General features: G+C 39.2%; 1 protein-coding gene across 2 annotated transcripts in view; it reads right to left on the bottom strand.

The window, feature by feature from the left end:
• Positions 1–16,270, bottom strand: part of DSC2 (desmocollin 2) — a 34,179-nt gene extending 17,909 nt beyond the window's left edge. Inside the window, exons 1-7 of one of the 2 annotated variants that reach the window (XM_049901219.1) lie at positions 15,747–16,269; positions 8,125–8,209; positions 6,897–7,093; positions 5,839–5,958; positions 4,369–4,524; positions 3,315–3,459; positions 1,651–1,817 (exon numbers count right to left, since the gene is read on the bottom strand). In XM_049901219.1, coding sequence (XP_049757176.1) covers positions 1,651–1,817; positions 3,315–3,459; positions 4,369–4,524; positions 5,839–5,958; positions 6,897–7,093; positions 8,125–8,209; positions 15,747–15,815 — 939 coding nt within the window. In that variant the 5' untranslated portion in view covers positions 15,816–16,269. Of the gene's footprint in view, positions 1–1,650; positions 1,818–3,314; positions 3,460–4,368; positions 4,525–5,838; positions 5,959–6,896; positions 7,094–8,124; positions 8,210–15,746 lie in introns of both variants that reach the window. The other variant, XM_049901220.1, reaches the window with a different exon arrangement.
• Positions 16,271–17,423: the final 1,153 nt, after the last annotated feature.

The raw sequence follows: 17,423 nt of genomic DNA on the forward strand, positions 1-17,423 counted from the left end.
GGACATGAGGATGAGGCCTTTTTTTAATATAGTTTGAAATGTATTAATATTTGGAAAATCTGTATAACTCAGTGAACCAGTATTTTCCAAATGAGCAATGCATGATGTTACAAAATCATACATAAGAAAATTCACTCACAGTACAAGGTACTCCAATAAATTTTAATGTATCAAATTATGAAAGCTCATTGATACGGCTTCAGAATCCACATTACAACTAGCATTTAGTAGACTATTACTTGTCAAGTTTTGGTGTAGTATCAAAGAATACTCACGATTATCTAAAATGACTATTAAAGTACTCCCAGATCAGATCAGATTTTCTTTATATACCTCAGCTAAAATTACATATTACAACAGATTGCAGGGGATATGAGAAAACAGCTGTATTATATTAAGCCAGACATTAAAGAGATTTTCAAAAATATATAAAAATTCTCCCTAAAGTATTTATTGTTTGTAAAAATGTACTTTTTTTTCACAAAAAATGTTACTTATGTTAACATGTAATGGCTTGATTATTACTTTAATGGGTTACTAAATACATATTTTAAACTTTTATCAGTTTTAAATACTAATGTAGTAAATATCAACAAATACACCCTACATAAATAAAAGATCTTCGGATCCTCAATAATTTTTACAAGTATAAAGGGGTTCTAAAACTAACAAAATTGAGAACTGCTGATATAATCCATGAACGGTAAGGAGAGGGAGAAGAAGGGAATCTGATATGAAGTTTGAAGAATTAAAGAAAAACCTGATAAACAAATAGTACTATATTTTAAGACTAAAAAAAAAATATATATATATATAAATTAATAATTCAGCAAATAGGACAGTTGAACTGTTGTAAGAATTCAGATGAATAAATAATTCGTGGAAGACATAATAGTTGAACAAGTGGATAAATAACTAAACTAGGATAGCTACAGTGGAAATTAACTAAATGTAAGTGCAAAATAAGTTTGGAGGTAATATTAACATGCTTTGGAAAGAGGGTTGGTATAGGGAGCAAGGGAAGACATCACACACAACTTCTATATCATGAATCCAAGGTGACAACAGAAAAAATATTAATAGGAAAAGAATGTATTAACACTATTTTAACTAGTAAACATGGGAAGGAGAGCATGTTTAGAAGGACAGGAGAATTTAATTTTATATGTGTTGTATTTTGGGTAGCCATAAGATATCCAAATAAGGATTTTCTAGCAGCCAATCGAAAATGGGAAACCAGAGATCAGAGACATACAGAGTTTGTTGTCATCTACCCAAGCGAAAGAATTTAGATAATATTATTGAGATGAGACAGAAAAAGAAGCATTTCTTTCTCTGTAGATAGCAAATTTCCATACATGTCCAAAAGTTTCACTTTTCATATTTGGCATTTCTTGTGTTTATATTAGGAATATGTTTATATTAGGAAATACAATTTTAAAAAACATACAAATCAGAAGACAATGAATTAACATTTCAGAATTAGTATACTGGAAGGTTATTTAATGACCGTCATTAACACATTCTAAATAATAAAATTTTCTAAAATTAGATTCACAAAATACTTTTCAAAAACATACCAAAGAAAATATAACGGTACTATTAAATAATCATGTTATAATTTTTAATTAATATTTATATTGATGTTACCTCTCTATCTAGCTGAGATGATAACGTGGTGATGACACCAGTTCTTGGATCCATAGAAAACAGAGTGGGTGATGCTGGAATCTGCCCAATAATGGAGTACTTCAGGCGCGTATGCATCGTGTCAGGTTCATCTTTGTCAGTTGCACATACTTGCCCCACAGTAGAACCTAGATATTGAAAAATCCCCTTTAATTTCCAAACCTCTTACAACATTTTCAACTTTTCCCTTTATTTCACTCCTTTTCACCTACTTCAAAATAGTGTCGCATTACTTTATTATATATCAGAATAATGGCTTCTATAAATTTTCAAACTTCTACGTTAAGTATCACTTCTTTTTAAATACTCTAAAGTTCTAATGTTTTGGAATTTGGTGACCATACACACATTTAATGTATTTAATTTACAGTTTTACAAGTGTTGATTACATCCTCCCATGGCCTTTGTCTTTCTAGACTAAAGAATTCTGACTATTCTTTAGTCTTTTAAAATTACGCCTGCACCTAAATTGACCATTTGAGTCAGTTTTCTCTGAAAATTCTTAGCTTAGTTAGATCTTTCTCGAGGAAGTCTTCGAAACTGCACTCTGAATTCTGACTTCCAGCTAATGTGAACCGTTTTTATAAGACTGAGAAAATATTTGTATTATTTTCAATGGTCTTTAAGATAATGCCCTTAATACTGTCAATCATTTAATCACTATAGAATATCAGTAGATATCTTCAAGGTTAGGTCTTCACTTGCTCAAAAATTTACTCCTTTTAGAGTATTTTCTAATAAAAGCAAATCTAGTTTACCTCACAAAAGAATGCAAAATAACACTTATTGAGTAACTCCTATTTTTCAGGCACTATTTTTTTTTTTTATGCTTGGCTCTCTCTGTCTATTATGTTTCATTTAATCTTCATAACAATCTTGTGTATCAAAATGCCATTTACAGATGAAGAAACTAAGGCTTGGCAAGATTAAGAAACTTGCCAGAGTCCTACAGATAGTGAAAGGCTGTGTAAAATTTCACCCAACGCAGCCTGACCAGCAAGTACACTGTTCTTGCCAGCAGGTCATGCTACCTCCCACTGGCCATAGCGGAATTTATCTTATGAACTGAAACAATTTAAGGTGCCATATAGGGTGGGGCAAGTGGTGAAGTGCTCATCTACTAGCTGAAAGGTTAGTGGCTCAAATCCACCCAGAGGTGCCTCAGAAGACAGGCCTGGCATTTGCTTCTGAAGGTTCGTAGCCTTGAAAACCCGATGGAGCAGTACTACCATGCACACGTGGGTCACCATGAGTTGGAACCAACTCAAAGGCAACTAATAACAAAAACAAAAATAAAGTAGGGGGCATTGGCAGTTCAGTGGTATGAGTCTTAGCCTCCATGCGGGAGACCTGGGTTGAATTCCCAGCCAATGCACCTCAAGTGCTGCCACCACTCCACCATCAGTGGAGGCTTGTGTGTCGCCACGGTGACGAACAGGTTTCAGCAGAGCTTCCAGACTAAGAAGGACTAGGAAGAAGGCCTGGAGATCTACTTCCGAAAATCGGCCAATGAAAATCCCGTGGCTCACAACGGCCTGATCCCATTGTGCATGGGTTTGCCAGGGGTCAGGGACCAACTTGACAGCAGCTAACAACAAAAACATATTGCTAAAGTAGGTACTCACCAATCCTGGAATTTTCGGCAACTGTAAAAACGTAAGCTGTTTCTGTAAAAATTGGGTAATTGTCATTTTCATCCTCAATTTTGATTACTAGGGTCAGTGGAAGTTCTGGAGTATACCCATCTGGAGTTGTTGCAAAGGCAATTAGCTGTGAAGAGAGAAGAATGAAAACAATCTATTAAAATAAGGTATGGTTTGAATTTGTTTGGGCTTTAATATGGAGAATGCTCAGCATTGCAGCGTGAGTCTCACCACTTATTGTTTTAATGGCAAAAAAGATGGTTAAATTCTTGGTGTAAGATAGAATTTTATGTTTAAATTTATCTAATTTAATACCATAAACACATTTGAGGTGCCTAACCATTGCTGTATCATTGTCAGGAGTATAATGGTTTTTATTATTATTTTCCCAAAACCGTCTTGAGAATGTTTTACAGTGTTGTGTTTGAAAGCTTTTGGATTTTAAATGCAACTTCCTGGATCTTTTTTAACTTTGGATTCTTTAGTAATGAAGTCAGCCAAAATAAATGTAAAATCATTAAAATTGAGTTGCTCAAAATGACCAGGTTCCATTGGGAAACTGAAACACCATTTGATAAAACTCTTATGTATTAACTACCATCCCATTAAGGGAATTCCACTATGGGAACCAGGTGATTAAAGGGTTAAATGAACCCAGTTAAGCACCGTCCACACTTTTTACTTGCTCACCACAAGTTAGCTTTCTTCCATTGCAAAGGTAGTGAGGTGTGACACCTGTCCCTCACTTACCTCCTATGCTATTTCTGTACCACAAAGAGGTTCTTTTCTGCCAACTAAACAGCTTCTCTTCAAAGTGGCACTCTTTGTTCTCTTGAAGAAAAATAGTACAACTGTAATACCAGGAACCATTGATACAGAATCCAATGTTATTGATTTTTCTTTGAAAATTTTCTTTGTTTCAAGTCAAGTGTGTGCTATCCGATAACCAGAGTATAATACAAGAAGCTCAGAAAACAAAAAGGGAAGGAGAGGCTAAATGGCCATGTCCAATAAGCTATATAAACTTAGACTTTACCTCAAAAGATTCGTACTGCTCACGATCCACAGGACGAGTACAATACAGGTTTCCAGTGTCTCTCTCTACGTAAAATAAATTTATAGGTTCTCGGTCAACTCCAGGCCCTCTTATGGAGTAGTACACAGTGTAGTTTTGTGCCGTGTCAGACTGAACCTAGAAAGTAGAGATACACATAAGAGACAAATTTTATATTTCACCAGAACTTTCATTTTTATATCTATGTCATCATATTGCTGTATATTATTCCAATGAATAATTCATGGAACATACCTCCTCTTTAATTTACAATTATGTATAAATAAAAAGCAGCAACATAATAATGAAGGCTAATGATTTAGAAATTTAAAGAGCAAGCATGAGGGAAATAATGTAGCAGCATCTTAGTTTTCCAGAGTAACTGAGGAATACTTTCAAGGCCAAATGACGTGTACATGACCTAAACATTTTTAGACGAGGACCCTTTCTTGTCTTATAAAGCAAAGTATTCTGAACATGAAAAAGGTTTTTTTTTTTAAAAAAAATCTTGGTTTTTAAAAGAACTGAATTTTTAATATATGTGCCATAATACTTGAGACATTGGGTTTAAAGCGTACAGACCATAGGCCATAACCTTGGAAAAATGCCTTCCTTAATTAGTTTCTGTTACTTGTCAGTGTCTTCCTTGTGAAAGAAGCTGAGTGGGGGGAAAAAATGTACGAGTGAGGGTAGAACTGGCATAATATCCTGACAGGTGTGAAATTCCGGTCTTTAATTTCAAAAGCAATTTTCTTCCAAGCTGTTTTCATTCCCTCAGTAAGATCTTGACTATCTTTCTATCAGTATGGCTAGCACAATTGTTTTTTAACAATTTTTTTCTCAACTTTAATATGTTCTTCTCTCATCTTTATTAAATCTGTTGGTGGGATATAAAAGAGGATTTTCTCTTACTATTTCAAGAACTGAAGGAAAAGTAATCCAAGTCATAAACTGAATGGTAGCAACCACTGACAGTGAAGGAAGGCAAGACTGGCTGGAGTTTCTATCAAAAGTTAAAAAAGAGAGAGAAAAGGTAGATCCAATATGATTTGAGAAGTGGACTTGGGAATAAGTAACAGAAGGTTGTCTGCGTCTTTCTCCTTCATGGCATTTGGCTTTTTATCAGCAACTGTCATCCTTTATTATGGAATTTTTTTTTGCATTTTCTAGCTATGCCCCGGCTCTCTGATACCTTTTCTGATATGAAGATTCATTAAATCCTGTAGTTTTCAGTTTTATAAATGACACTTGCATAACTAAAACTTGGTAAAAAAGGTAAAGTAGATGTAAATATATATATTTACACACATATATTAAAACATATGGTACACATCTCATCCACTCAGTTATCCTCACACAACTATTTTTTAAATAACTGCATGCTCAGTGTCCAAAAAAGAAAAAAAAGATAGAAACCATAGACTTCCATAACAGAAGGAAAGTAAAATGTACCTGTTGGAGAAAAAGTGGGAAAGGACCCAAGGAATTCTCTTGCATTGAGCAAGGAATAGGAGCCCATCTTCTCTTGGCACGTCTGAGAATTTTTTCTTTAGAATGCCTTTTCTTAAGCGCCTCAATTTAGAAGACAGAAAAAAATGATAAAGTCAATGATTATTTATTTTATTCTCAAACATTAGAACTTTGATACATCTTCTTCCTCCCATGAGAATTAGCTGGGGAAGTATAAGACAATGGTAGGGCTTGAAAATCAAACAAAACATCAACACTGCAAAAAAAAAAAGATAATGAAGAATGATAACTGCCTGTTTCACAGCAAGCCTTTTGAGAAAATAACTTGGTGGTAAATTTTTTTAATACGGTAGAGAGAGAAATGGAATTGGAAGCTTAGAAGAGAAACTTTAGACAATAATTGTGAAGCACTGTTTCCCTATTGCCATGCAGTAACATGGGAGGAGAGATATGCAATGAAGTAAGCAGAGAACGTACACTTCTAAATTTAGCACAAGCATCTTCCACTCACCAGCAACTAGGCAGAGCCAGGGAACCAACAGAGAGGTCTGTGTCAGAATGAGGAGAGAAACATGGTGACAACTTTCAATGGCTGAATAGGAGTCATTTTCATCTTGGGTGCCACAATACAATAAACACCCAGGAGGGCCAAACCTCAACATAAAGTCATCTCTTTTCTAAGACTACAAATTGTGCTAAGATGGATTAAACCTCCAGAGATAAAAAGCTTCAAAACTGGCTGTTGGGCATTCATTCTACCATGAATATCAAGAAATGATTCTTTGTGTCTAATCTCATATTCTTATGCTGTAGCTTACGGCAATTCCTCTTTTTTATGTCCTTAATGACAAGGAGTAACCACCCATAACGACCTGTGTTGCACAACCCTTCTCTGTTCATACACAGTTAAGTTGTCTCATGGTTTCATTCTCCTTCAAGCTAAATTATCCCACACCTCTTCTGATTCCACATCTTCCCTCATACTGTTAGTTACACTCAAAAAAAATACATCATGACACTTCGCTTACAGTCTGGTGTACCTTTGTTTGATGCTCTAAAACCACAACCATTTTCTTCTCTTGGTTTTCAGCGTTTGAAAGAACTATGGTAAAATTTCTCTTCTCTGAGGACAAGTGTACAGCATTTGTTGTATAAACTGAGCCATCTTCTAAAACTCGGAAATCGGGATCACTTGAGTGAATCAGGTTTGCAGATCTAAAGCACTCCTTCAGGTTAACTGTAGAAAATACACGTAGCATTCATTTGTAAGTTAGAACATAAAAATATATAGTTTTTCAGTAATCTATGCATTGGGGAGAGCTAAAAACTTAAAAATTAATTATGCTGCATCTTGCAAATTTTGTGTTTTTAAAAGATGTACATATCTGTACAGCTAATTAAGTTGTGCTTAAACACACACATCACTTCTAATACCTATTTAACATCCCTTTAAGGAAGAGGTGTTTGTCCTGAGATAAAGGCATCTTAACTCCAGTGCATGAATATATAACACTGAAAAAAAAAAGTCTTCTTTATTAAATAAGCTATAAGCCAAAAAAAAAAATAATAATAACCCATAGGACAGAGTAGAACTGGATTTCCAAGAAGCGGCTGGTGGATTTGAACTGCCAAGCTCTTAACCACTATGCCACGAAAAAAAAAAAAAACTCATTGTCATTGAGTCAATTCTGATTCATGGCAACCCCACAGGACAGAGCAGAACTATCCCATGGGATTTCCAAGGAGTGGCTGGTAGAATCAAACTTTAGCCACCTGGGCTCCAAAATAAGCTAGAGAGTAACACATAAAACACTACTAAACTCTTGACATCTATTGTTAAACAGTCATTATTTTCTCACTGGTTCAACGTTTTCTCACACAGTTGAGTTATATAAAAACATGAATTTATAAAGGGCAATATGTAGAAAAAATGTAAGATGCCAAAATATAATTCAAAAATAATACCTTTAAACCCAAGAAATAGTTTCAATACTATTCCTCAATTTCATAGAAACATTTTATTATATATCCCATATCCTTCAGCTAATATAAATATTAATATTTTGTAATAATATTTTATTAACATTTGAGTTACTCAAGCTAAATCTTTTTATCTATTTCATAGAGTAATGTTTTCAACCAAGAGTAATGTTCCTTTCATTGGAGGGATACCACCTGTATTAAAAATTATAATGAACTACATCAGTTTTCACTTTTGGTTCCATTACAGTTATCTTTCAAAAGTTACACATTTCAGGAGTTTCTTACCTCTACCAATAAATTTTTCAGCATCTAGTTTGGAAGGAACGTGAAGTGTAAATTTTTTGCAGGCATCACAGGCAAGTGTTAAGATCTAAAAAATAAAATAGATACTATATATAAAAATACCCTTTAATGTTTGCCTATCATTTATATAATTAGCAAATTAAGCATATACTGGAGTAAAAAATCAGAAAAACCTTTATGGAGGGGAGAAATAAAACAGTAAACTCCCTCCTTCACAAATCATCCGAGCTCACAGAATTACTTACCCTGGTAAGCTGTGTTTCCTATTTTGTAAGATGCAGTTAATAATAACTTCATTGACTAACTTACTGGGTACCCACCAAAACCCACTGCCGTCGAGTCATTCCGACTCATAGCAACCCTATAGGACAGAGTAGAACTGCCCCATAGAGTTTCCAAAGAGCGCCTGGCGGATTCGAACTTCAGACCCTTTGGTTAGCAGCTGCAGCACTTAACCACTATGCCACCAGGGTTTCCCTTACTGGGTACAGTGAGGATCAAATAACAACCTATGTAAGAGAGTGCTGAGAACCATTAGGAAAACAGGATAGGCATGTAAACAGGAAAAGAATACAAAAGCAAGTTTAATGAGCCAGCAACATCAATAAATTTTCAATTGCTACAACAACAACAATGAACTATGGTATGAAATTAAGAATACACTAAACAAAAACCAATGCATTTAGAGAGGATTATTTTATGGCCATGGAATAGTTTAGGGAGCCCTGGTAGTGCCATGGTTAAAGCGCTCGACTTCTAACCAAAAGGTCGGCAAGTTCTTAAGGATTTACAGCCTTAAGGATTTAGCCTTGGAAGCCCTACAGTGCAGTTCCACTCTGTGCTATATCACCATGAGTCAGAATCGACGCCATGGCAATGGGTTTGGTTTGGTTTTTCTTATGGAATAATTTGGAGAGTATTTATATTTACCTTACTCAAACAAGCACATAACTTTGAAATATGAACTTTTCAAGGTACATCTCATAAATTAGTTTAGAAAATAATTCATTTAAAAAATTTTAAAATGATTTAGTGATTTATGGTGAACCAATTCCAATATAATATATATTTGAACACACTGAAATTTAGTTCTGTTCTCTCTGAAACTGTACCATGGATGCTTCTGAAAGATTCATATCCGTTTTCCCATAATTTTGCAAAGGTCTTTGACCAAAAGCAAGATGGCTAACTCTAGCATTTATATTATTTTTTACATAGTCTATAAATGTAAATTAAAATAATCAAAATTTAGATGAAAATTTTTATTTCAAGTATAAAGAACCTTTAATAATTTAAATTATATAGGAAGGATCAGGCAAGGGAGAAATTTATCTTATTTGAAAATTAGGGATTGATACACTGAAGAGACTGTATTTGAATTAGAAATTGAAAGCTGAGAAGGCTTTTCACTGGCTGCATAGTCTAGTGAGAATCGGAGTGGAATCAGATGGCTGTGAGGATTCCAGTTCCAGGTGATTAGGAAAATATATCTCCTTAATTCAATCAACAAATATTTACTGGTTGCTTGCTAGGTGCTAGGGAGTGTTTGAGGCTATAAACCAAAATCAAACCTGCTGCCATCGAGTCAATTCCCACTCATAGACACCCTGTAGGACAGAGTAGAACTATCCAATAGGGTTTCCAAGGAGCAGTAGTGGATTTGAACTACCATCCTTTTGATTTAGCAGCCGTAGCTCTTAACCACTATGCCAACAGCCTTCCCCATTTGGGGCTATAGCAGTGAACAAAGCAATTCCTTTACCTTCACAGAGATTATTTTAAAATGGGGGAGAAAAAATAAACAAATGCATGCACAAATGTCACGTAATACCAAAGCAGAGAGAGGAAAATGTTATGAGAAAAAGAAAACAGGGAGAGAGGGTAACAAAGGGAAGACCAGAGCTTGAATGAAGAGAGGAAGCAAACCAATCCTTTGATTGGCGGAAGAGTCTTCTAGGGGGTGTGAAAACCAGGACACAGGCCCTGGGAGGGAATTTTGCCTGGTGTGTTGTTGGAGGAACCACAACCAAGCATCGTGAGGGAAGAGGGAGATATGAGACGACATCAAAGGGACGGTCAAACATATCATACATGGTCTAAAATGCCGTAGTAAGGAGTACGTATAATATTCTGAGTGCAAAGAAAAGCAACAAAAGGTTTAGGAGCTCCAGAGTGTTATAACCTGTGGAGCATTTACATAGGATCACTGTGGAGACTAGGTGGAGGATAGGCTACAAGGGAGCAATAGTAGAAGCAAAAAGACCAATTGGAAGGCTACTTCAGGATCTAAGAGAGGGATAATGGTGACTTGGACTAAGGTAATAACAGTGGAGAGGTGAGAAACAGCTGGATTAAGAAAATACTTTGGATATCATTATCCTGGACATCCATTCATCCATGCATCCAATAAATACCTGTTGCTACTTATGTAGCAAGCACAGAACAATAAACAAGATTCTCATGAAACACTCGATCCAGGGGTAGCACATATTTGTAACTTCAATATGAAAGGGCAAGTACTTGGTGCTATGGAAGAGCAGAGCAGGTGGAGCTAGCCTACCTAGTGTAGAAGCCAGGTGAGTCACCTGATGAGTCACTATAAATTAGCCATATCAAAACCAAAAAAACCCCAACCCGTTGCCATCAAGTCGATTCCGACTCATAGTGACCCTATAGGAGTAGAACTGCCCCATAGAGTTTCCAAGGAGGGCCTGGTGGAATCGATCTACCAACCTATTGGTTAGCAGCCACAGCTCTTAACCACTACGCCACCAGGGTTTCCGAGCCATATCAAAGCCGTATTTAAATATTATAAACACAGCGACAACATTCGTGAAGGCCCAGAGGTGACACAGACAGAAGACAGAGATTTGGAATGGATTCAGAGCAGTAGATGTGGAACACATGCTAAACAGCAGTGATAAAGAATAAAACCAAAGACCTGTTTTAAGCCGAGAAACGACGTAAGCAGCTTTATACTTGAGCAATGTAACTCTAGCCAGTGTGGAGAATGGACTGGAGGAAAACGAAATTCCATTTCCAATAATGGCAGGTTACGTCATTCAGACAAACCCCCATCCCACCACTAACTAAAAATGATGGATTTTTTTTTTTTTAATAATGTCCTAAAACATCAAAGTGGTAACAAAGTAGCAAGGAATTGCTAGGTAAAAACTGGAGCTAAAGCTGGAACACAGACCGTAAAGAGGAACCCAGAAACAACTCGTACTCTGAAAAAAGGAGCAAAATCAAAGCACAGGACCTGCCCAAGATCTAAGATCTTCCCCACCTTAATCTGGGACCCCCAAATGCCACACCCTCATTGTAAGGCTAAACCAGAAGTAATCTCGCCCTTGCATATGTAATCCACATTCGTATCACCTTCTTGGTCTAGAAACCTGAAGCCATTAACTAGTTTAAAGAAAGCTAGCATGTAAACAATTCCACAGAGGCTGAAAATCATTCAACCAAATGGAATTTATCCTTTAAAAAAAAAAAAAAGCTTCAAAAAGTAGGAATTGATACTCCCTTAACATGGTTTTCTATGTTATAATCGCAATCCCAATAAGAAAGCACTAGAGGCAGCCCCAGTAAGCTCTGAAGCCAGACAGGCCCTCCAATGTCACCACTTACTACTAGCAATTCATTGAAGGCGTATTAGGCAAAAGATATTATATGCACATGAATTGCTAAGGTAAAATAATCTCTATTTACATTTGATATGAACTGTATACCTGGATAAAAAAAAAAAAAAAAGCCCAACAAATTACTAAAAAACAATAATTCAGTAAGGTAGCAGAAGTAATCATTAAAATACAGAAAGCATTAGTCTTCATGCATAAACAAATCCACTTAGATAATACAATGGAAGGGGAGAAATCATTTTCAAAGGAATAAAAGGTTACAATGCCAACTTGAGAGAAACATGCAAAGCTTATTTAAGGAAAATCTAACATTTCCAAGGGAACAAAAATAGACGTGAACCAAAAGAAAGGCATATCATGATCTTGGAAAAATTCAACAGCATAAAAATATCAATCCTTATTATATCAAACAGCATAAAAAATCAATCCTCATTATGTTACATTATAAAAGTTACATGATCCAACAGATTTTTTTCTGGACCTAGACAAGCTGATTGAAAAGGTCACATGGAAAAACAATTAAGAATAGATAGGAAATTTAGGAAAATGAAGAGCAACAAAAGCACATTAGCCCTAGCAGATTTTAAAGCATCTTGTGAAAATAATTAAAACAGTATGATATTGGATTATGAATAGACAGAAATATATATATATATATATTTATCTTTATGGAGCTGGAAACCCTGGTGGTATAGCCGTTAAGTGCTATGGCTGCTAACCAAAAGGTCGGCAGTTCAAATCCACCAGGCACTCCCTGGAAACTCTATGGGGCAGTTCTACTCTGTCCTACAGGGTTGCTATAAGTCAGAATCAACTCAATAGTAACGGGTTTTTATGGAGAAGGTGCTGGCAGTATCTAGAAAAATTATAGAGGCATTTACATTTTGACCTTGGAATATCACTCCTGGCAATCTATCCTATAAATACACCTGCTAGTATATGAAATGACATATATTCATCATATTATTATTTACTGCAACGTTATTTGTAATAACAAAAAGGGTTACCAGAGGTGATGGACAGAAGAAAACAGATGAATGAGATATTTCTGATGGCAGAATTAGTGGGACTTGATGATAGATTGGGGGCGGGATAGTGAGAACAGCGAACAGCCTACAGGCTTCCTGCTTGGGGAACGAGGTCTATGGCGGTGCCATTTATTGAAATAGAGGTCACTATAAGAAAAGCAACACTGTTTGGGAAGATAATAAATACTGTGTGACACACCCCAGTAGATAGATAGATACAAAGGGCCATTGCTCAATGTAGACATCTGGACTAGCAATACAAATATAGGGTATGCTGGCATATAAATGACATTTTAAGCTATAAAAGTGGATGAGCTGGCTTAAGGGGTAGGTGAAAAGTTCAGGAGACAGGGCATAGAACAGGTTCCCAAGGAATACCAACATTTAAGAGTACAGGAGGCAGATTCTGAGTGGAATCAAATTCTGAGTAGTCAGGCAGGTCAAAGGACAATAAACTCACTTCCTTCCAGTTAATTCTGACTCATAGAAACCCCAGAGAGTTTCCAACCCCACAGAGCCACTGGTAGTTTCAAACTGCTGACCTTTTGTTAACAGAAGATGGCTTTAATAAAAGACAATAGCAAGAGTGAATTTCAAAAATAAGGATACAATCTACAAGGTGGAATTATGTAAGAAGGAAGTGTGAGGTGATGCAATAACAGGAAGTGGGAGGAAGCTGATTTGTGGAATGGTTAAGGATTACCTGGGTGTATGGAAGAGGAAATGTAAAGGGTGTTTTGTCATTTTTTGGTCCCCCCAAAGACATTTTTTTACTTAATAATACCTTACACTTAGTCTTCACACATTTATCACACTTGAGGCTCGCAGGCACAGCAATCATCTGAGGCTGGCAGGACTTTGCACAGGTACTATGTGTAAGAGAACCAGAACAATTTTGAGGTACTCATGCCAAGCCTTCCAGCTAGAAAATAGCAGAAGGAAGGGAGCAGCCAGGGCCAGTGCCTCTTTTCTTGCTACCTCACTCCTGGTCAATCAAGCTATGTGGCTAAGGAAGACCAAAGAATGAGGATTATTCAACTGCAGTTATTCATTTATACCTGGCCTTTTTGTGGAAGGATTCTGAGGTGATACACTGTAAATTTTGTGCGTAAGTATATGCAGGGCGGAGTCCCTGGGTGATGCAAAGGGTTAATGCGCTCAGCTAACAACCCAAAGGTTGGCGGTTCCAGTCCACCCAGAGGTACCTCAGAAGAAAGGCCTGGTGACCTAGTTCCGAAAAATCAGCCATTGAAAACTCTGTGGAACAGAGCCTACTCTGACATACATGGGGTTGCCATGAGTTAAGTTGACTGGAAGTGGCTGGTTTGGTTTGCAGACATAGCACAGTGGTATTTATTGCATGTGGCTAAACACATCTTTTCCTTCAGAGAATAATGGCCAATAGTTTTTAAAGAAATGGTGAATTTACTAGGTATCTAATTAAAATTCTTCCTTTGTCATCAACAACATGTAGTGACCGTTATTTATTCCAGTCTCCGTTTTCTCAACTGTAAAATATTAACTTGTGCACCTGGCACTTTCTATGTTAAATGGCGATTTAGTTAACCCCTTGAAGTCTACGAGTCTTTGGGAAAGATATGCTAATAACAGTAACAGTAACAACCACAATTTTAGTCCTTATATTTTTCAAGAATCGAATGTAATATGAAAGCATAGAAAGGGAAATTAGCTGAGTATTCGAGCTTCCCCAGTTTCACCGTTTCCACTTCGCGCTGTCGGACCGCGGCTTCTGCCTCCTCAGTTACCAGTGGCCCGCACCATGTCTTCTGCCCCTCCGTGCGCAGTCCACGCCCTGGACGCACGTACTGAGCCACCTGTTACCCAAACCCCTGTGCTCTCTCCCAGTGTCTGTTCCCCAAGCTCTTCCCATCGTCCTTCAGGGTTGACTTGCGCCTCTACGCTTGAGACTCAAGGTGGAAGGACACTATGGAGTTGAGTACGCTTTTGCACCTTGTCGGTTTAACTTCCAGGAAACCCAGGAAGTCCAGTCTGGCAGGGGCTGCTCTCCGCCGTGGGATCCGCACCTTCTCGACCCCCACAGTGATCTCATCTGCCCTGGCTAAACGGCTGTCCCGCCCCAAATAAGGCCACCCCTTTTCGATCCCAGCTCCTGGAACGCGCCGGCCTGCTGGGGTCTTTGCTGTTGTGTTTTAAAGTGTGAAAGAAGCTGGAGGTTGGGGGGGGGGGGGGGCGGGGAATGGCTTAAGACCAGAGGGGGAAAAAAAAAATTTTAGGGGGAGAAAAATCCAGATGCCTCCTGGACAAGAGATCAGGACTACGATTTCCCCAAAGATTTAGGAAGCAGGAAACCTCAAAGGCTGACAAACCCTGGGAACGCGCCCGCTATTCTACCGTCAAGCGGAGAGCTTAGACACCGCCAGCCCTCTCTCCACACACAACCCCCAAGAGCAAAAAGGCGCGCAGTCCTCTGTTTCACCTAAGGACACGCACTTTCCGTCCAGTCTGCCCGGCGGCTCCCCTTTCCGTGGCCTGAGCCGAGTACTGAGCCAAAAGTCAGCCTGCAAATTCCTCGGGAATTGGCGAGAGGCGCCAAGGAACAATCCCGGCTCACGCAGCTCCACAGCTCGTACCCAGAGGCCATGGGTTTGGATGGGCGTTTGCAGTTCGTGCCTCTGTCTGCCTGCTCGGATAACATTTACCGGAGACACCCTACTCCTCCTGTCCTAGATCGCGGCGCCCAGGTCCCGGTCCGCTTCCTGTGGCCCTCCCCCACCCCCGACCAACTCATTTCTTCAGCCGTCCCCGAGGTCCCTTAACCCCAGCTTTGCCCTTCACCCCCACCCCTGCTCCCCAATCTCCCCCCTTCTCTTCTGTCTACCGAACGCGGTGGCGAGGCGGCGGCTGCGCCGTGTCCCCTCCCCAGGAGCCGGTGACCCCGGCAGCTACTCACCATGAGGGTCAGCAGAAGCTGCCCGCAGAGGGCTCCGCTCGGGGAGCTCCGGGGTCTGGCCGCCGCCATGGGAGAGGGCTGCGGGGCAAGTCGCCGGCCGAGGCTCCCGCAGGCCGGGTGGAGGGCTTGGCGGGGAGAGGTCGCGGCCGCGCGCTGGGCCTGCTGCGGAAGAAGAGTGCGAGGCGAGGAGGTGGAGCGCGGAGAGGCGCTTTTCTTCTGGGTTTCTCTGAGTCTCCTGTGTCTCTCCCAAGGGGCTTTTCCCCTGGCCGAGGGTGGGGCTCGAGACGCGTCTGAAAGGCACTTGAGTGGCCCCTCCTTGGTATTAAGTCTTCATTTCTCTAAGAAAGCAACAGGTGGGAACTCCCTCTGGCCGCCACCCTGTTACCTGCGCTAGGTGTTTCTCACCAGCGGACGCCACCTATATTCCCCGTGTCACTCCCCCCGCCTGGCAGGATAGGAGGCGGCCCTGCCCTACAGAAGCCCTGACTGTACAAAGACTCACTCTCCGAGCCTGGCGAGAAGGGGCGCGGGCCCGGCGTGCTCCCCGGCCCGGCTCCGCCCTGCCCGCGCCCTACCGGCTTTGCTAGGGCTGCAGCTGCCGCCTGCCGCGGTACCTGCCCTGGGGTCAGCTACAGACCCCACTGGCCTGCGCGAGAGCTGAGGTTTTCTGTCACAGGTGTCTAGGGCTTACCTGGTAGAGGGTTGATTCCAAGGAGATTGTTTTACACAGCCTTTACTGGGTACTATTAGACATCCTAGTGCAGTTTACAGAGAACTTTAACCTGTGGCATACCTTTCTTTGGGATACTGTTTTTGTTTTTTTAGAGATTTCATGGGCAATGTGAAAATGATACAGGAAGATTACCATAACTTAAGAATAAACAAATTATTTTTTTAAATCAAGGTTATGGGAAAATAATAAAACCAAGGGCAAGTTAGTATGACAAATGAACATCTTGGGGTCCTAGAAGTCGACTAAACGGACCACTGAATTTCTCCCAGAACCTCCCTTGTCTCAATGAAGGCAAGCTTGAGCCTCTTATAACTTACCTGCTGAATTAGACGCCTGAACATCTCCAACTGGAGATGTGTCCCTTTCTTTACTTCTACTCCAAAACCAGAGCTTATGTGGGAAAAGAAAAAGACAAGGCTAATTTACATTTTGATCTGAAGCATACTTAAACTGGATGAATGATTACAGCGCTTAACCTGGGAGAGTTGAAATATAAAAGTGGTATGCTTTCAGCTTCTCAGAAAGCAATGACCTGGCATTCTGACTCGTTCTCCTTCACCTCTTCTCAGTGACTGACTTAAGCCAGGTAAGTCTGACCACGAAGGAGAAACTCGTCTGTTCCATTTTGTTTGGTTTAAATCTCCTCCTCAGTGATGTTCAGAGAAGCGTGTTTGAAAAACTAACCATGACACACTACTTCAGCTCTTGCAAACATTTGCCATCCAAATACCATTAAACACCCTGATACCCTTAAACACAGAGCCAAAATTATTTTAATATTGAGCATATAGTTAAAACCCAAGTTAATGTCAAATAATATATGCCTTATATTCTGAGTATTAGTCCCATGCTCTGTCTTAATTAGTGAATAACACATAGTGAGGCATCCTGTTGCTTCCATATCTATAAAATGATGGTTGAAGCTTTACGAGTAAAATAAGCCT

The sequence above is a fragment of the Elephas maximus genome, chromosome 11 (genome assembly GCF_024166365.1).
Source record: "Elephas maximus indicus isolate mEleMax1 chromosome 11, mEleMax1 primary haplotype, whole genome shotgun sequence".
NCBI classification, from domain to species: Eukaryota; Metazoa; Chordata; class Mammalia; order Proboscidea; family Elephantidae; genus Elephas; species Elephas maximus.